The 20,724-nt window shown below is 32.7% G+C and overlaps 2 protein-coding genes across 6 annotated transcripts; one reads left to right on the forward strand and one right to left on the reverse strand.

Annotated features, from left to right (window-relative positions):
• Positions 1 to 5,776: 5,776 nt before the first annotated feature.
• On the forward strand, positions 5,777 to 9,150 carry LOC112705855 (uncharacterized). 5 transcript variants are annotated; one of them, XM_025756832.2, is made up of 6 exons: positions 5,777 to 6,251; positions 6,386 to 6,468; positions 6,554 to 7,090; positions 7,378 to 7,744; positions 8,379 to 8,460; positions 8,794 to 9,150. In XM_025756832.2, exons 3-6 carry the CDS (start codon positions 6,622 to 6,624, stop codon positions 9,004 to 9,006), a joined length of 1,131 nt encoding a protein of 376 aa, XP_025612617.1. In that variant the 5' UTR covers positions 5,777 to 6,251; positions 6,386 to 6,468; positions 6,554 to 6,621; the 3' UTR covers positions 9,007 to 9,150. The 5 variants fall into 5 exon arrangements, with proteins under 5 accessions (XP_025612617.1, XP_025612616.1, XP_025612618.1 ...); XM_025756833.3 differs by having other exon boundaries at positions 5,870 to 6,251; positions 6,382 to 6,468; XM_025756831.2 differs by having other exon boundaries at positions 6,386 to 7,090.
• A 9,848-nt stretch (positions 9,151 to 18,998) lies between these two features.
• On the reverse strand, positions 18,999 to 20,224 carry LOC112708317 (uncharacterized). The gene has a single exon (XM_025760496.2). It carries the CDS (start codon positions 20,050 to 20,052, stop codon positions 19,279 to 19,281), a length of 774 nt encoding a protein of 257 aa, XP_025616281.1. The 5' UTR covers positions 20,053 to 20,224; the 3' UTR covers positions 18,999 to 19,278.
• Positions 20,225 to 20,724: the final 500 nt, after the last annotated feature.

Here is a 20,724-nt window from a genome sequence, read left to right on the forward strand (position 1 = left end):
ATATATATATATATATATATAGTCTTCATTGGATGAAAATTAATAGATCTCATTTATTAAATTATATATAGAGGTGGTACATATAAAGATATGACCATTGAACTGACTCACTTTGAAAATTCCTAATGGTTATAATTACCGTATATTTGTCAATAGGATATTCTCAAGATGAACATAGTAATAAAGTTTCTTTTGACCTGCAACTGTCATAGTAATTAACAACGTACTTATTATACTTTGATTCCAGACACCTAATACCCTAAGGTGCTAGTTGAATGGATATTGGGTATGATTTAAATACTTGTAAAATTAATGATTAGTCAATAAGAAATTCGTCAACTCTCGGTCAAGAGTTTGAGCTCTATGATTATAATGACTGAGATGAATAAAATCTTAGCCAAGGGGATTGAATGAATGAAGAAATGAGTTTCTTAGGTCATTCACAGTTCATTATAATAATGGTAACAAGTTAGAGTTTGACAATTAAACTATACTCTAAAGGTTAACCAAGAGCTGGAAAGATGGAAAGAATTATACTTTGTTCTTCTCAGGTTTTTAGTAAAAATATATTACTTCATATTATTAGGTCATTGAGGAATGTTACTAGACGCCAACCTTGATTAGTAAATTTAGTACGACTAATTTACTACCCGCTTAGTATTGAACCTATGGGTTCACACACTAACGAGTGTTCTAATCTTTGATGTAGAATTATTTAATTATTATTTTGATTTGATCAAATAAATAATTATATTAATTCAAATGGAATATTATTATATTCTTTGTTAGCACCAAGAATATAATAATAATATGATAATTGAAAATATTAAATGAGATTTGAAAATAATTAGTTATTCTATTTCTAAATTTGAATTATAAATTTGGATGAGATCCAAATCGATTATGTTTTAAATTTTTATGATATGATTCAAAAAATTTGATTTTTGAAAACTTGACAACTAAGATATGATAAGATAGAATTTTAAAATTGAAATCTGAATTTGTATTACAGGTATGCTACATATACAAGCCTTTTTGACTTACAAGTCTTACAAGTTGGCACAAGCCCAACAAAACACACGCGCATTACACTCTCACATTCAAGAGTAAATATACGCACATTATTCAACCACTTCCTGTTTCCAAAGCGCGCTACTCACCATTATGAACGACTCTTCTCCTTCTTCCTCGATTAAAACCACAACTATCATTTTTCTTCGCGTTTCTCCTCCTCTTCATCTTCTTTCTTCTTCTTCTCCTCCTTCTTTGTGTTTCTCCTCCTTTTTCTTCGTGTGTTTCATCTTCATCATCGTGTTTCTCCTCCTTCTTCTTTTGAATGCAACATTATGTATTTTTTCTTCTTTGTTTGATTTTTTCCTCCCAAAAAGAATTATGAGAATTTGAAATAAAAAGATGAAGACGAAGAAGCAGCAGAAGATGAGGAGGAGGAAGAGGAAGAGTTTTGGATTATGCAGAACTCATCAGAATAAAAATACACCCAAATATCTTCGTATTACACCCAAATATCTTTGTTTTACACCCAAATTTGCTACAGATACAGCAATGAGTTATGTTACGTATACACTAAAATCAGCCACCAAAGTCAACAAGGGCTGCAAAATATACCCAAAATACACCACAGAAGGGCTGCAGAATACACCCAAAATACACTATATTAAAGCAAGCATAAACTATAGAATGCAAATACAACTATAAAACCATCATAAAAAAAAACAAAAACCAGATTTATGAATCATAACTAAACAGAAACTAAAACAATTCAACTAAAAGAATAAGACAATTCACCCTCCGTCATATGAAAAGTCATAAACTGTAAATACACCCAAACTATTATAAAAATACACCTAAATATTTCTGATCTACACCCGAACGTCTGATATAAAATGGACAAGATTATATTAATTATAATCAGAACTAGTACATTAGATTCAATTTAAACAAGGAAGAATTAACATCAAATTTCACTGGCAAGGTTCAAGGAATGGTTCATCTGACAATCTGAAGTTGAATTATCCATTATCTTAAAAAATGATTTCAGAGCTTGATGTCAAAAAATAATGAAAATTGAGAATAACGAAAAAAGAGAACAGAGAGAGAAAAGCATGTAAATGAAGAAGGAGAAAAAGAAGGCAAGAAATTCGAAAAAGGAAACGGAATCGTTTCAAAAATTAAAAATATGTTAGAGGCGCGTGAAACATATGTGCATAACAAACGCGTTTGAGCATAGTATCAATTAGAGGACTTGTAAGACTTGTATAGAAAAATCACTTGTATGTAGAGATTAATCCTTTTTATTATTAATTTCGAAAATTAAGGTAAAAATTAGTTAGAAAATATATATTTTTTATTTTTTTAAATTTAATGAAGAGAGAGAAAAACAAGTTAAAGACACCAAACTTAAAATTTTTAGATTTAGTGCACACAATTTTCAAAAATTTGAAGGAAAAACACAATAGGACACCAAACTTAAAAATTTTAAAATCAAAACACAAACAAAACACAAGAACACTTTGAATGTTAACAAGAACGCAAAAAAGAAGACTCAAAGAACACGAGAATATAGAAAGAATACTAAACTTAAAATTTTTAGAAAACTAAAACACAATGTTCAAAAATTAAAGAAAACTAACAAGAAAAATTATTTTTGAAAAATTTTTAGAAAGAAAGACTCAAAAGAACATCAAATTCCAAGAACATAAGCCAATGCTGTAACCAATTTAACAAAGAAAATAAAAATATTTTTGAAAAATCCTTTTAGAATTTTCGAAAAAATATAAGAGGAAAAATAAAAATAAAATTAAAAATAAAGGACTCAATACGAACACAAACTGAACAAATAAAAGAAAAATATTTTTAAAAAAGTTTGAGTGATTTTCGAAAAATTGAGAAGAAGAAAATGAAAAACTAAAGGATTAAAATAAAATAAAATAAAATACCTGATCTAGGGAGCTAGACAATCCTTCAATTTGTCCAACCTCAACAATTCCTGGTAACGGCGCCAAAAACTCGGTGCGTGCATATGCAATCCCCACACTTTCCGTATAGCAGCAGTACCAGCAAGTGCACTGGGTCGTCCAAGTAATACCTGAGCGAGTCAGGGTCGATCCTGCAAGGATTGTGGCTTGAAGCAAGCTTATGGTTGTCTTGCAGGTCTTAGTCAGGCGGAATCAGAAGGTTTATGTTTAGATGCAGTTTGATTGTGAAATTGAAAGGGATAAAACAATTAGATTAATTAATAATAATTATATGCTGGGAATTGAGTTAAGAGTCGGAGTTGCCTTGTCTTTCTGAATCAACTCTGGTACTATTATCTTCTTTGCTTGTGAATGATCTTCTTCTATAGCAGGCTGTAAGTGATCAAAGTCATTGTCCGTGGTCATTGATCTCCTCTGCTACAGAATGAACGCCAGGGCCCCTGGTCATTCAATCCAATGGAGGGTGAAGCTCTTGCAGGCTATTCTCTTGGCGATCCTACTCAAAACGCCACGGACAAGGTCGAATCTTCTGGATCAGAGAACGCTGCTTCTTTGGAATCTAGTCTATACCACGGAGACCTTAATTTCCCCGGAGATTGACTGAACTGGTGTCTCGAGAAGTCCTCAACGAAATCGTGGATTAACCGAGAGATGTATAAACATAGCTGTTGGCTCGTGCTTTTCTTCCAGGTACTCACACGAACCCAAGTAGACGCGGGTGTTTGTCAGGCACGTTCGTTTTAGTGTGATGAACAGAGCTAATTGATTAGATCATCCTGTTCATCACGATGAAGATTGAATATACATATTAGAGATAGATCAGAAACGGATTGAAGAAGAAATAATAGTACTTTTATTAATTTATAGGACTCAGTAGGGCTCCTCCCCTCAACCTAGGAGGTTTAGAAACTCATACTGAGGTAGAAGACAATGTAAAACATGTATAATGCGAAAAAGTTATAATAGATCTCCGAATTACATAAATATAATTCCTTAAATACTAAATAGATAACTAGTAAGGATAAAATAGTTTATTTAGTGCTAAAATTCACTTCTCGAACCCATTTGGTGAGTATTTGGGCTGAGTTTTGGTGAGATCCATGTGCTATGAGTCTCCTTGGGCGTGGAACGCTGGTTAGGGGGTCCTCTCTGGGCCTTTGGACGATGGGCTCTGCTCTTTGAGCGCTAGACGTCTGGAAGGGGGCAGGAAGACGGGGCCTTCTAATTCGAAGCAAAGTATAGACTATTATATATTGTTGGAAAGCTCTGGAAGTCAGCTTTTCATAGCCATAAAAAGCGCTCCATTTGGACTTCTGTAACTCTAGAAAAGCTCTTCCGAATGCAGGCAGGTCAGATCTGGACAACATCTACAATGCTTTCTCTGTCTCTGAATCTCTCAATCAGACTTCAGCTCCAACTCCTCAATTTCAGCAAAAAATTATCTGAAATTGTCCAAAAATACAAAAACTCATAGTAAAATAAAAAAATATGAATTTAACACTAAAATTTATAAAAACTTAATAAAAACTAAATAAAAACTATATAAAAATGATATCAAAAAGTATATAAATATCGCTTATCAATGTTCTCTTTTTCTTTTCTTTTTTCCCCTCTCTCTCGGTTAAAACGGGCTTCAACTTTATCTCTCCAAGTAAAATAATTTCCTTCATCTAGCTTGATTGAAATCAGAATTTAGAAGCTGTACACCACCACTGCTCGGTTAGCAGTTGGATTTGGAGTTGCGCTTGTTGGTGTTGGATTTGCGGCATCAACCTGTTCCGCCATTGATATCTCTGAAGCTCTGATACCATTAAAATAATGTCGGTGGCTCAGATATATGTAAGAGAGATTGAGAGTTTGAGAATAGATGAGAGAATTGGGATTAAAAATTATTATTTTAACTTCTACATTCTACATCTTTATAAGAATTTATATATACACTTGGACTTATAACATGCTATACCAATAACCAGTAATAAGTAACTAATAATTCATCTAACAAACTCTAACTAACTACTAATTTCCTCTAATTACTATTTGATCCTTCACATAGCGTGAAGGATGAAAGCCTCAAATTAAACAAAAAAAAATTTGTAACCAACAACAAATCAATATTCATTTAAAAAAAAATATTTTCAGTCCTTGACATTTGTTCATTCACCATTTTATTTACTGATTATTAATTAAAAATAAATTATTTTCTAGCAAAATGATTAAAACATATACAAATTGTTTCCTTTGAAAACTTCATCTCGTAAGCACATCTGCACACGGCACATCCTTAATGTAAATAAACTTTAGTTATTCTTTTCATTTTATAGTAGAACTATAAAGAAAAAAAAAGATAAGAATAATCAACATTCGCTTCATTATAGTTATTCTTGTGCACATGCATCAACTTACATTTTCAAAGATTAAACAAATAAAAAAGGCCACGAGAATATTAGTATGAATGCGAAATTTCAACAGGTTGGGTGCTAAACAGAGGGAGAATGATTAGATAGCATTTTATCAGGATCGTGCTATGTAAATTTCCCTGAAAATGATTATAAAAATGAGAAAGCTAATTTAAATACAAATTCTGCTGAACAAAGTCAGAATGAAGCATGGCAGCACATGTGCACACATCTACTTTGAAGTTGTTGAGAGAGACTTAAAATAATTAATTATGATTTTTATTTTGAGAGAAAAGGAATTTGAGTGTTGAGAGGGGCTATGCAGCAATTTTGGCGGGACGCATGCATGTAGTCCGTACTCGTCCTCAAGTCTAGTCTCCACTCGCCAGTAGGCGGTACCACCGCCACAGTCACTCAACCACCCAACGCGTTCGCACGAATCACGTGTATATATTAACTTTTCTTTTCTTCTTTTTAATTTCTGGATTAAATTATTAAACCCTTTGGGGTTAGCATGAAAAGAAGGCCAGAGCAGCCTCTGAGCCAAGCAACAGGGCGCAGATAATTAACGGAAACAACTTCCACTTGCCTTTTAAAAATATTTATAGTCGTCTCTTTTTCTGAATACAAGGCCATTAGCATTATTAATTATCATTAACAAAGGGTTGTGGTTAATGACAAATTCGAATCTCCTGTTCATGCAAGTACTCAAGTCTCTGTAGTAAAACTAAGGAGGAGGAATAATGATGCGTATCCAATGATGTGGAGTGGTGAAGATCCAAATCCAAACAAGCACACAGTGCGCAACAATTGGAACCTAAGCGAGTTTCGGCAGAAAAAGGATAACAAAGCCCACGAGGTACACCTCATTCTGTTTTCCTTTTTTTGTTCGAAATTAAAAAAAGGAAAAAAGAAGAAAGAAAAAGTTTAGGAACTCGGCATAACAGTGGCACATATTCACATCATTATTATTTCATTTGAAAACCAAGACAGCGATGTTTATGCTTATGCTTGTGACGCTGAAGACGAAAGCCTGGTGGATTCAGCTGCAAACTCTTTCTCACTAGCACTCAAAGGTATCATATACCAATCCAAAAGCCCCTTTTTGCGCCCCCTGATTTTTTAATCCCTAGGATTTTACTTTTCCTTTTATGGATAAAGAATGTCAAGATAGGAGATCAAGATTTGAAGCGTGATCAGCCTGGTGCATTGGATCTGGGGATTTTACAATGCAAAGCCAAAAGGGTTGGAGCTCTGGAAGAGTTACTCCAACTCCAAGGAAGAACATTGGCGGCGGAGCTATGCTGCCGTTTAATAATGGGAGAGGACTACCTTCAAAGTGGGAAGACGCTGAAAGATGGATTCTAAGCCCTGTTGGTAGAGATGGTGTAACTGGGAATTTGGTTTCACCACACCATAGGAGACCAAAGTCAAAGAGTGGTCCACTTGGTCCACCAGGTGTTGCTTATTATTCAATGTATTCTCCGGCAGTGCCTCTCTTTGGAGGAAGGCATTCCGCTAATTTGGCCGGGCCTTCTCCGTTTTCGCCAGCTGTAGCTTCATCTGATTCATTCACAAACCGCTCCGGTGGTGGCCATGGTGTTGTCGTTCTGCCCACCACAGAGCCTACTTTGCTCCGGTCCGCTAGTGTCCATGGATGTTCTGAAATGCAGAGTGAACCATCAGCGCCTGATCAAGGTTTGATTTCTATATAACTCATCCTAAAGGAATTGTAATTGCTCCGCTTCTGATTGATTCAATGATATTTGTATATTAGATCCTTGATATAATATTGTATGGATGGAACAGATGGTATCCAATGTGAATTCATAAACAATTTCAGGAATAATTGGTCTTATTACAAGTAGATATGATGTATGATTATTTTCTAGTATGATTTTTTGTTTTTAAATGAATGGTATGATTATTAAACTATGCTTCAATGCATGTGATGTTGCATTATTGATGTTGGAACTAATTCACAGAGGATAAGCTTCATAGCTTCAAAGATGTGGGCACCGATGTATCTGGTGCTGTTTCAAGGAGGGACATGGCAACCCAGATGAGCCCACAGGGTAGCCAATGCTCCTCTCCCAATTTGAGTCAGCCTTCTTTCTCTACCTCCACTCTGTCTTCGTCGACCTTCACAGAATGGCGGAATGTTGCTTCCTCTAAAATGGATGTAAGGGATGTTCAGGTAGATGAACATGTCACCGCAACAAAGTGGTCCAAGAAACACAGGGCCTTATTTTCTGGCAGAGGCTCAGAAAATTTTGAAAGCAAGCAAAAGAAAGAAATTAGAAATCTAGCTTCAGCTTGGGATATTGCTGAAACGCCAAAAACTGCCTCTAAGTATGTCTACCATTGTTATTGTTATTATTGCATCAATTTACTTCAGTTATTCTCGTAAAATATTACCAAAGAAGAAAATGATTCAACACAACTTTGCACCGTAAAATATGAAACTACTAAGTATTGCAAAGAATTTGACATTAAACAGTGAAGTCATAAGCCAAGTTTGGATAACCAACTTAATTAAGCTCCTTTTGATAAAATAACTTAAACAATAAATGATTCTGTTAAAAGTAACTTATAAATAAGTTATTTTGTATTTGGATTTTTAACTCTAAAAGTACTTATTTTATAGAAATGTGATGAAAAGTAGAAGTATGATGAGAGAATTCATTTTTTTTAATTTCTCTATAAGCTCCTAAATATCTTCTTAGAAAGTTGCAATTTGGTTTTGAAAATTGCACCCAACATTAATACTACTACTTTTCATAAGTCAAAAGTTAAAAAAAATTACTTCTAAAGTTTCCCACACACAAAATGAAATTTTCCTTCTTTGCTCATCATACATAATTCAAAGAAGGAAGTTTCAAAGTTTAAAAATTATATCGGAGGAAACTCCTAGACTCTATAATTTGGTAGCAAAGAAATCTTTGTACAAACAGTTTCTAACTGCCACTTACTTTGATTTGTTCAGGGCTGAAAGGGAGGAAGCCAAAATCAATGCATGGGAGAACTTGCAAAAGGCAAAAGCTGAGACAGCAATACGGAAACTAGAGGTTATTTCCTAGCTACTTCTCTTTTTGGAGAATTCCGTAAAGGAATTGCTAGGAATATTTAGCAAAATAACTATTTTAAGATGTTTATTTATATTTTCCGTAGGGGCTCCTATTTTGGAATTATCCCTTATCGTTTTGCTTATTAGAAAGCCCTATTATATAATTATGATCATAGATTGTGTGGATTACATTATTGACGAAAAGATAAGTTCGTAAATGTAATAGTAAGTATTACTTTGTTGTACACAGAGCTAAAGATCTATGAAAACTCATATTGAAGTGAAAACGTTGAAGATAGTGATTATAAGTTATAACTTGTTGGTTCTGTTTCAGATGAAGCTAGAAAAGAAGAGAGCATACTCTATAGACAAGATTATGAACAAGCTTAAATTGGCACAGAAAAAGGCTGAGGAAATGAGAAGTTCAGTTATAAACATAGAGGCTGATGCTGATCAAGTTGTACGAACGTCTCGCAAGGCTAAATTATTTCTTAGAATCAGTCAGATGGGTTCATTGAGTGGTTGTTTCAACTGGCATGCCTCTTAAAGCATACTTCAAGTGTTTGAGTGATATATTGGGTATGTTCCTCTGTAATTTAGTACCGTTGCTGTTTGCAATCTATGAAACAACAAAATTCATGTAATATATTCATTTGTTAGTGAAAAATGGAGTTAAAAGTTTTGTATTTCTCTTTAAGGTGTCCATAGTCACACTCGATTTTAAGCAATTTACTTTAAAATCTAAGCCTCAATTGCTCAGACACAGCCCCGGAGTAGGGATTCAGTGGTTAACCATATGTGACTGAAGGCCACACTTTGAATAAGCTTCGTGTATATATGTTCTTTTCTCTTCTACATATACAACTTAAAAAATAACGCTATAGTCCTACAATTTTTTATACGACGAAGAAATTATTTTTTCATATTTTAAATTGATTAAATTCGTCTCTCCAAGTTAGTCTATTTGTCAGTTGACAATTCAACTATTAGAAAGGGTAAGAGAAAGTAATAGAGAAAATGTTTGTATGTATTCAAGTTGTGTAAAATGATCCAATATAGAAAGATATTTATATGTGCTAAGAGAATCGATATAATAAAGACTATAATAAATATTCAGATATACTAAATAATTCTAATGAATCCTAATTGATTCTAATATATTCTAACATTCCCTTCAAACTCAAGTGACAACTTATACAACGAAATAAAGAAAAAAAAGGGATAAACTGATAGAACGGATGTAGATAGAACTAGAGGAAGGAAGCCTAGATGGAATTGCCGGCCATAAGGAAGCGCAAATAGAACTGCCACAAGAAAGTACAGACCGAATTGCCACAAGGAAACGCAGAAGAAACACAAATAGAATTGCCGCAAGGAAATGCAGACGGAACTGCCATAAGGACATATAGACGGAACTGCCACATGAAAAACGCAAACGAAACTGCTGCAAGGAAGCACAGATGAAATTGCAGCAACGAAAGTATAGACAAAACTACCGCAAGAAAAGCACAGACGAAACTGCTAAAAAAAAGCGCAGATGAAATTGCGCAACTAAAGTAGAGACGAAACTACCGCAAGAAAACGTAGATGAAACTGCCAAAAAGATGACAAACTGTCCGAAAACGGCCAAAAAGGGTGGCAAATTGTGAAGAGATGGTAAAATGCCAGAGGATGACGAACTGCTGAAAGGTGACGAAAACTATATGATTTCTCCATAAGAATAGGTAAGAAAAAGATGACAATGATGTTTGATTCATTCGACTCGGAAAGATACAAGACGGAGAGGATAGGCTAGTCGGTGAGTTGAAAAAACATCAAAGAAGTGACAAAAGGCAAGGGAAAATGGAATAGAGGAAAAGTGTGAAAAATATGGTAATTTCACCAAAAGAAAAATAACCTATCATCTTCAAGGAAGATACCATAACTCTGATATCATATTAGAAAGGGTAAGAAAAAGCAGTAGAAAAAAGGTTTGTGTGTATTTAAGTTGTGTAGAATGATACAATATAAAAGGATATTTATAAGTGCTAAGAGAATCGATATAATAAAGACATAATATTCTATAATAAATATTCAGATATACTAAATAATTCTAATGAATGCTAATTGATCTTAATATATTCTAACATTCCCTCAAACTCAAGTGACAACTTGAGTTTGAAACTTATTTAAAACAACGAAATAAAGAAAAAAATTGGATAAATTGATAAAATGGGTGCAGATAGAACTGGCAGAAGGAAGCGCAGACGGAAACTACCATAAAGAAGCGCAAACGGAATTGTCACAAAGAAGCGTCGGCGGAACTACCACAAGGGAAGCACAGACGAAACTGCTACAAGGAAGCGCAGATGAAATTGCCACAAGAGAAGCTCAGATGAAACTGCCACAAGGGAAACGCAGACGAAACTGCCGAAAAAGAAGCACAGATGAAATTGCCGCAACGAAAGTACAGACGAAACTACCGCAAGAAAAGCGTAGACGAAATTGTCGAAAAGATGATGAACTGCCCAAAAACTGCAAAAAAAAGATGGCAAACTGTGAAGAGATGGTAAAATGCCAGAGGATGACAAACTGCCGAAAGGTGACGAAAACTATATTATTTCTCCATGAGAATCGGTAAGTAGCGGATAACAATGGTGTTGGATTCATTCGACTCGGAAAGACACAAGACGGAGAGAATAGGTTAGTCAGTGAGGTGAAAAAATATCAAAGAAGCAACAAAAGATAAGAAAAAATGGAACAGAAGAAAATTGTGAAAAATATGGTAATTTCACTAGAAAAAAATAACCAATCCTCTTAAAAAAGGATACCATGACTCTGATACCGAATTAGAAAGGGTAAGAGAGAGTAGTAGAGAAAAGGTTTGTGTGTATTCAAGTTGTGTAGAATGATACAATACAGAAGGATATTTATAAGTATTAGGAGAATCAATATAATAAAGACATAATATTCTATAATAAATATTCGGGTTAAATACGATTTTGGTCCCTAAGATATAGGTCGAAAATTTTTTTTGTCCCCAATCTTTTTTTGTATATAAAATCGTCCATCAGGTTTAAAATCAAGTTTTAAAAATGTCCTTTTTACTTGAATATTAAAATTTTGTGTCAAATTATCCATAACAAAAAAAATATAAAATAAAAAAATAAGAGAAAGAGAATGTTTCTACTCTTGCAAAGGAGAAGAGAAAAAGAAGAAAGGGGAAGGAAGAAGAAGAAGTTGTCCACGATCCACCTCTGCCTTTGCTTCCGCCATCACTTTCGTATGATTTTGGTCCTTAAAGTAAGGACGATTTTAAAATCAAGTTAAACCTTAGGGACAATTTTGTATGCAAAAAAAGGTTCGGGACGAAAAAAATTTTCGACCTATATCTTAGGAACTAAAATCATACTTAACCCTAAATATTCAAATATACTAAATAATTCTAATAAATACTAATTGATTCTAATATATTCTAACACCAACCTCGTTACGTAGACGATATCTATCATGTGGTATATAATGGTAAACAAATGTGACACAAAAAGTGTTTCAATCAATTTGGTCATTCTAATCAATTTGGTCCCTCCTTAAAGTGATTAATTTGATCATAGAATGAAAGTTGATAATCTAATTGTTATCTCTATTTTAGTAACAATTTGAATAATATTTTGTTTTATTAAATTTTAAATTTTTTTAATTAAAATATAAAGTATTTATCCTCTTAACTAATTTTATATTTATAAATATTATACATCTATTTATGTTAAGCCGTGAAGGTTGAGAGGAGTAAGAGTCAAAATAAAGAGTTCATTATGACTTAAAAAATTTATATTTGAATCTAGTATACGAAAAGAAAGAGTCAAAATAAAGAGTTCATTATGACTTAAAAAATCTATATTTTAACCTAGTATATTGACAAGAGTCGAAAAAAATTTTGAAACCTTTCAAATAAGCTTATAAGATGTAAATCGAGGGTTAGCATAAAATGGCAAACCAACTAATAATAAAGTAACCGTAAAAGGTGTTTCGATAAAAGTGATAATCAAAAAAGCAGTATGAGATCGAAATTTGTGGATGAAACACTTAAAAAATTCTTAGAAAGGTAAGTGGAACAAGCAGTCAAAAAATAAAGATAAATGATCACATTTAAAACATGTTTAAAAAGGTGATGTGATACTAATAAATAACTATTGCGAGTTTAGGGGTGAAGAAGATTGACTTCCAAAAAAAATAAACACTCCAAGACGTGAATAAATTTCTTGATTTCTAAGATTGGACATAATGTGGATCCAATACCTTGAAAATTAAGTCGAAACAAAATATAGAAAAACCTACCTGACAATTAAGTATTGAAGATTATGGTAACGAGAACTGCCTATAAATAGAGGAAGCTAAAGCTTGAGAATGAACTTCTATTCTAAAACTCACAAAACACACAAATTCTAGAAAAAATTTTAATTACAATAATACAAAAGAAGAAAATGAAGTGCAAGTGTATATGAGTATTAGAATTAGGGAGATTCTATGATGTTTACCCCAAAAATCAACCTATTATGCTATTAATAGGTAGTATACTAAGAAGCTGTCACAGATGTGAGTTTAGAGGTCCTTTGGAACGCCGTTTATAGTTTCTTGATGTGCCAAGAAGCTATTTTTTCGTTAACAGCTAAATATAAATTAAAAACTAATATTTTAAAAAAATAAAATAATAAATTATATTATACAAATTATACCTTCTTAATGATGTGAATTTGGATTACATTATAGAAATGATATATTATGTATCATTTCTGTAATGTAATCCAAATTCATATAATTGAGAGGGCATAATTTATATAATTTATTATTTTATTTTTTTAAAATATTAGTTTTTAATTTATATTTAACGGTTAACGAAAAAAACAATTCTTTGGCCTATCAAAAAACTATAAACGATATTTCAAAAGACCTCTAAATTAAGGGTGTGCATGGCGACCCAGTTCGAAGACTCGGCCAGACTCGAATATTTTAGGAGCTAATTTGGTATGATTTTATCGGATCTAAAGTTGGATAAAGGTCTCAAAAATAGATTCGGTCATTATTTTGAGTCAGGTTTGGGTCATAGTTCGAGTCACCCGAACTCGACTCGGTGGCTCAGTCATCATACATAATTAATATTTTGTGTTATTAGTGATGGATGATGACTATTCTTATGTGGAATTTAAATATTTTAAACCTTAATATTTTATGTTATTAGTTATTATAAGATTATAAGTTAATGTTTTATGTTTAAAATGCATAAGACTAACTAGACTAATGCATAATATTGTATTATTTGTATTGATTTAAATATTTTGTATTATTAGACAATATTAATATTGATTGTGGTTATGCTTTAATTTTAGAGAAGGGTTTGTTCTTGTTATATTTTTCTAAGTGAATTTTACCATGTCAAATAATGATTAGAGTCTTGAAAATTTGGATATTTTCACATGCTATCTTATAAAAAGGTAATGTTAACGACCCGGTTTTTACCCAGTATAATCGTAACTCGAAAGTGTATAGGTTTTATCGGGTTTAGAACCGGGTTCGAGTTTAACAAATAGGCCCGGTATATATTTCAAACTAAATCTGAGTCACATTAAATTCGATTTCACCCGATCAATAAACACTGCACTTCTAAACCCACATTCATGACAGCCTCTTAGTATGCCACCTATTAACAACATAATATGTTAATTTTTGGGATAAACATCATAGAATCTCTCTTGGGATTAATTTCTTTTATTCATTCACTTTATTTCTAGTTTCATTTTTTTTCAATTATTTAAACTTCGGTCTTTATTTATTCATTTTTTTTCTAGCATTCATGCATTTTCTTTACTTCTAGTTTCAAATTAATTTTAAGTTTATGTTTGATTATCATTTCATTAAAACACTTTAAGAATTTTGTTTGTAAGATTGTGTCCAATAATAATAAAATTATCATTATTTTTTTTTAATTCGTTGCAAATTATTTATTTTAACATGTGTGATCGATAAATCTTTAGATCGAATTTTTTGACAAAAATCATATCTATTTCTTAAATTAAAATCTTAATATAAGTTTATTAACATTTCCTATCAAGGTCAAAAAACCAAAATTCAAGCAAAACATCTATAATAAATAAAAGAATAAATTAATATATAGTCTATTAAAAACACTAGTTAATCCAATAACACTAGTTATTAATAGTCTCTTTCTGTAATTTTTTATTTCTGTGTCGATGAGTTATGTCGCACCCAGGGCAGGGTGCATTATCTTATCTAATCCTACCACCAACCAACCAACATAAGTAGTGTTTCAGAAATTGTGCTTGTTTGGTCGTGTATCATTTAATTTAGTTGTGCTTTTGCCATAGTATATCCTCTTCATCCATCATTATTAGGATTGACATGCATCTTTTCACCACCGTTATTAGTCCACTACAAAGATTTTGAGTGCAGAAGCAAACTACTTAGGTATATATGGGAAATTAATAATTTGGGAAATGTTAGGAAATTAACACTTTGAATGTTAAAAAAAAGATGAATTTGTTAATGTTCATTCAAATATAAAGCAAAAACAATAACAAAATGTGTAGCAAAAATAACGAAGGCTCCAATAAGACCGCGTCCAAGCTAGAGGTGGTAAAGCGGGTCGATCCGCTCAATTCGTCCCGTCTCATAAACGGGGCGGACTGACCCGCCCCCACCAATTAAAATGGGTTCAAAATGTTAGTCTGTCCCTGTTTCTTGGCGGATTAATCCATTTGACTTTTTTTTTTTTTTAAAAAATAAAATTTATTAAAATTAATTAAAAAATAATAATTAAAAAATTAAATACAAATAAAAAATAGTCAAATTATAATATAATATTTTTACTATTTTTTTAATTAAAATTGTTCAAAATAATATTTGTCAATAGAATCATCTTTATTTTAAAAAATAAGTCACATAATTTGAGCATATATACGAAATTGTAAAATAAAAAAATAAAGTTAATAACTAAAAGAAGAATAAAAACAAAAAATGAAAAAAATGTTTAAAAATTTTATAATTATTAATTTTATAATAGTAATCACTCTTTTATTTAATAAAAAAATTATAATAAAAATCTTCGGTCCGGCGGACTGGCCCGCCCCGCCCCGCCAATTTGGCAGTGCGGGTTGGCAGGTTTTTTTAATTTGGCGGGCTCCAAATCCTAATCCGACCCGCCTTTTTAAGTAAGTAGTTTAGCGGATCGATCCGACGGGCTCGACTCATTTTGCCACCCTTAGTCCAAGCTAAGAAGTCAAACGGATGCAGGGTTGATATGTTTATTTCACGTTAATTAATTTGGATACTTAAAAAGTAAAGAACATGCCTGATTAAGAAAAAAATGAATAATTTATACCCTAATTAACCTAAAAATTACAAACAACTTTAATTGGCCTTCCATCAAGTGAACCAATCCTTACATACAGGCTGAGGGATGTTACCTCTGGCCACACATGGGTATTCTGATTGTTTTCAATTTTGATTTATTCATATTTTGGACGTTTAATTTGATGCACGCATACCCTGAAATTGCATTAATCATGAATGAAAAAGAAGAGGCAGATAGAGAAAATTCAGAAATTTGAATAAGTCAAAGCTTTGTTGGAAACATGTCTAGACTGACGTTTGGGACAATATATAGTTTCACATAAATTCCGCCCTATGAGACTAGAAGCAACTAACATTTCTACTGTACCGCAGGAAATATTGTGTGGCATCTGAAAAATCTAGCATATGATAATTTACTAATTGTTATAAGTAAACTATTTAGAAATTAACTTCTTTTTTTAGTGACTTAGAAATTAACTTCTTTCTCTCAATTAATATGTAGTTACTTTTATCATTTTTTTTTCTTCGACTCTTTCTTTTTCTTTCATCTTTCTTACTGGCTAAACAAATTCAAAAGGTGGTTACAAGGGTAAGTATAATACTAATAAGTAGTATCCAACGGAAAGTTGAACGAAGTGCATAAAGTATTGATTTAGGGTCGCACTCAATTAACAATAATCATATGCAACTTCCTTGTATCGATTATTAATTATTTATATAAGGATCTTTGCACAGGGGCATGGAAATTTGGTTGTGGTAAGTGCACATGGAATTTATCGAGTGAGAAAACAATTCGTCACTCTTTTGAGGCGAGAATGGTAGTCGTCATATGCGGTTCAATTTTATGGATATGGAAGGTTTGGGTGTGCTATTTTCAGATATGAAGTTATGGCGTATAAGACAAAAATATGGGACAGATTTTTCAGAGCCAAAGGTAGAACAATTCGACCATGCGAGTTATTTGGAAATGAAATTTTGCTTCATAAATCGCATGATTAGATTTACAGTTGATGGAATTTGAAATCTAAAACACACAATTCGGATCATTCGTTTTACTTGTTCTGACTAAATTTATTGAACAAAACGCAATTTGGACTATCCGTTTTCAGGAACGCAATTCGCAGGATCCGAATTTTAGTTCCTCTGATCCCACAACGAGGTGAAGCACCTCTCCTCCCCATATACGAGTCCAACACCTCCTTTCCTTCCATATTCAAATTAAAAAACGATCATATGCTCCTAATAAATACAGCACACCTACTAACTATTGCCCTAGGCTTATTTCTTGAAACTTGGTCCTTCCTACTCCAACATGCATTTGCTGACATATCTGTTATTAATTTATTGGAAAGTTATCAGGTGTACCTAGAAATATCGGTGTTTCAGTTGTTTTAATCGTTGATTTTAATTAATATATATTATATATATTTTATAATTCAAATCAACGGTTAAAACAACTAAAACACTGGTGTTTCTGGTACACCTGATAACTTTCCTAACTTATTACTATTTTGGTGTGATGTAATATATTTTATTTAAGTGAATATTCATATCCAATTATTTTTATGTCAAATTAATAATTAAAAAATTTTAAATAATAATTTAATAAAAAATTTAAATTATTTAACGATTTTTAATTAACAAATTCACGTGAAAATAAATGTAATTTTTACTTTTTATTTATCTATATTCTGTAAAAAGGTCGTCAATCAAATGCATAGAAACATGGGCTAAACTAAACTACTACATAAAAAAATAATAAGTGAAGGAGGAAACTGATAAATATAACGGGTTATACTGCTGCCTAGATATATAGATAGATAGTGGAAAATGAAACAGAACACACAGCAAAAAATAGAATAAACCATGGATAATGAAGATAAAAGAAGTGAACAATGCATTAGCTTAATTGTCATTTTAAGAGAAGAAAAATTATAATTACTAGCGGCTTCTCGAACATTCTGTCAAACTGTGTTACTATATACGGTTAAAGAATTCTTAAGAACTTACAGAAATAAAATCCAACTCTATGGAATAACTAGTTTGGAATTATGAGAAAGAAGAACTCAAATCTCGGTATAACAGATACATACATTGATGTTGAATTTCCGACGTGTAGAAGGACGTTGGGTATGTGGTTGATAAGCATATGAAAATCACGTGTGAGGGTGTTGATGAAAGGTAACGTCATCACCGTGCCCGATCGTAAACGCAACCACCGCAATCTGTCAGATCATCACGTGCAACTCTCATGCATTACTCTTCTCTTATTGTTGCTAGTTGCTAGTTGCTACCCTCAATCACATTCACACCTTCTTCCTCGGGAACTAATAATTCAGTTACACACTATATCATTCCGAATAAAATATAATTAGTGACAACTATAATGTAGATTTTGACAAAATAGATTTGGTCCCTGCTTGAAATAATGGAGACGTTTGTATACACGATAGAAACGTTACTTGTTTATGCAACATAATATAGTTTTTCCTTCTTTTATTTTTGTATAAACTAATAGCTCATCTTATAAGCCTTACAGCTCGTAAGTCTCTTTTACAACTATATGATACATCCACCGTGTGTGGGTCGTCTTCATCTGCTGGGTCTCGGAAAACCAGACCAGAGAGTCTCTGCCTTCTCCCAAGGCCGTACAAATGTCCCGAATATAAGGAGCATCATTTTCAACCTGATTATGTGTTCAGTTAAATTTAATCAATATAATAAGATTCAGTCAGTTTTTTTTACCAGAGATAGAAAGATTCGAACCCACGATTTTTTGATTGAGTATGAAAAAACTATACTATTTGAGTTATAACTTATTGACAATAAGATTCAGTCATTACACTACTCAGAAAAGGGGAATGTTGGTGAAAACTCAGGTGAAGTCGACTTCACCTGAAGTTGATATCCGCTAGATAAAAATTTAGTCAAATCAGTCAAATCATCTAACGGCTCTTAGATATCAACTTCACGTGAAGTAGACTGCATATGAGTTTCCACCTTTCTTATATTCCTTGATTTATGATCATTTAATTTAAAAATCTTTAAGACTAGAGAAAATTTTTGTTGATACCAAAATTCATACAAGAAGATTATAGTCCATACTCCATACTAATTAATAAGTCCGAAATTAGAATGAACAAGGATTAAATAATGAATGATAGCCCTATTATATGAAAGTTGGACCTGGACATATCCTACATAAAATAATATTTTACTCAATAGTAGTGGCTATCCCTTCAAAGTATATTTAATTAAGAAAAAGTTTAGGGGCCAGCAGTTTTATTGAATTTTGGTCAGCATATAACCAGCAGAGGAAGGTGAGCCATTGGATGAAATCTCATACCAATCTCACACCATCAAATCATCATTAATGGCTAGTTGATAGCTAACAATCACAAAAATTGCTGGTCCCTAGCATTGCTCGTTAATTAATAATGATTATGGTAAAATAGTACATTAGTCTCTTATCTCATGCATCTCCGTAATGGTGAGCATTTCGACCTTGATAAGGTTTAGGTAGAGAAAGATAAGAGGCGCCAGGGGCATTGGCAATGGCAGTAGCTGCACCTGCACCTGATGCAGTTGCATTATTATTATTATTATTGCTTGCAGAAGAAGAAGCACGTTCCAATGAGTGAATCTGAGCCTTGAGAAATTTGACGTAGTGAATGGCCTCATCAAGCATTGAAGCAGTGTCCATCTTGGTTCCTCCGGGGACCAGTCTCTGCAGTATCCTTATTCTCTCACTTATCCTTTCTCTCCTGTGCCGCGCCGCCACACTCTGTGGATCCTTCGAGATCTTCACGTTCCTCCGCTTTGGTGGCTTTACTGACTCAGGGTCTATGTGTATTGGCTGCATGGCCGCTATTCTGAATATCATCTCCCTCATCGCCGCCATCGAGTTCCGCTTATTCTCCGTTGCACCTGAATTTCCCAACAAAGATGGAAATTCTGTTTGAAGCATTGAGGTAGTGTTGTTGTTAGAGAAAGAGATTGTGGTGGATGGTGAAGACCAGGGCATGATAGAATTTCTGTTATCAATTGAATCTGATAGTTGCATAGTACTGCTACTGCGTGCACCAAGAAGCTGTGGTGATGGGTGGAATCCTTGGACGCTGGTCTCATCAGCGTAATTAGGTGAAGAGAATTCGTTAGGAAGTTGCATCATCATCATGTTCATCAAGTCCATCTGATCCTCTTCCGAAGAGGAAGATGATTTCAACTGGTCAATGGTGTTGTCCATTAATGGAGTTAAGCTAAAAGGCTGGAGAAGTATTTAGAGGACAGAGAAAGAAAGAGAAAAATGAATAGTATTGGAAGAATAGGTGTAATTCTATCTGAAACGGTGAAGGAAGAACGACAGTGATAAACCAATAAAATAGTGATATCGGGAACAGCCTAATAGGGTGGTGTGACTTCTCATCACTCTCTTTCTCTTTATATCTCATTTATAATGATCTTCTTCCCCAATTCTCTTATTGTCGTACTCGTACCAAACCAATCAATCATTTTGTGTAAAATTACTCTTTAGTGATAGTAAGTGAACCTTTTTTATACACGTGCTAATAATTCTTATTGGGCAAGTATATTAATACAAAGTTTACAAACATTAAATGATTAATTTAGTCTCTAAAAAATCATTAGTTTTTTAAAGTAGTCTCTAATTTTTTTAATTAAATTTATTCTTTAAAAATTATAAATTAATTATGTTAGTCTTTTTGTTATTTTTTTTATTAATAGTGTCAAAATTTATTAATGTAACATTAAATAACACCATAACATATATTTAGAACTCTTAATTGACTATTAACATAATTAGTTTATAAAATTAGATCAAATTAATCTCAAATTGAGAGATTCTAATACCTCAAATTCCCTATTCAAATATACGTTAATAGTCAATTAAAATTTCTAA

The sequence above is a fragment of the Arachis hypogaea genome, chromosome 8, assembly GCF_003086295.3.
Source record: "Arachis hypogaea cultivar Tifrunner chromosome 8, arahy.Tifrunner.gnm2.J5K5, whole genome shotgun sequence".
Classification (NCBI taxonomy): Eukaryota; Viridiplantae; Streptophyta; class Magnoliopsida; order Fabales; family Fabaceae; genus Arachis; species Arachis hypogaea.

Bases quoted from the DNA above. Each gene is read 5' to 3' on its own strand.
- LOC112708317 (XM_025760496.2), bottom strand. From the start codon at position 20,052: ATGGACAACACCATTGACCAGTTGAAATCATCTTCCTCTTCGGAAGAG.
- LOC112705855 (XM_025756831.2), top strand. From the start codon at position 6,622: ATGCAAAGCCAAAAGGGTTGGAGCTCTGGAAGAGTTACTCCAACTCCA. The intron at 7,091-7,377 runs GTTTGATTTCTA...ACTAATTCACAG, and splicing joins ACCATCAGCGCCTGATCAAG to AGGATAAGCTTCATAGCTTC. The intron at 7,745-8,378 runs GTATGTCTACCA...TGATTTGTTCAG, and splicing joins ACGCCAAAAACTGCCTCTAA to GGCTGAAAGGGAGGAAGCCA.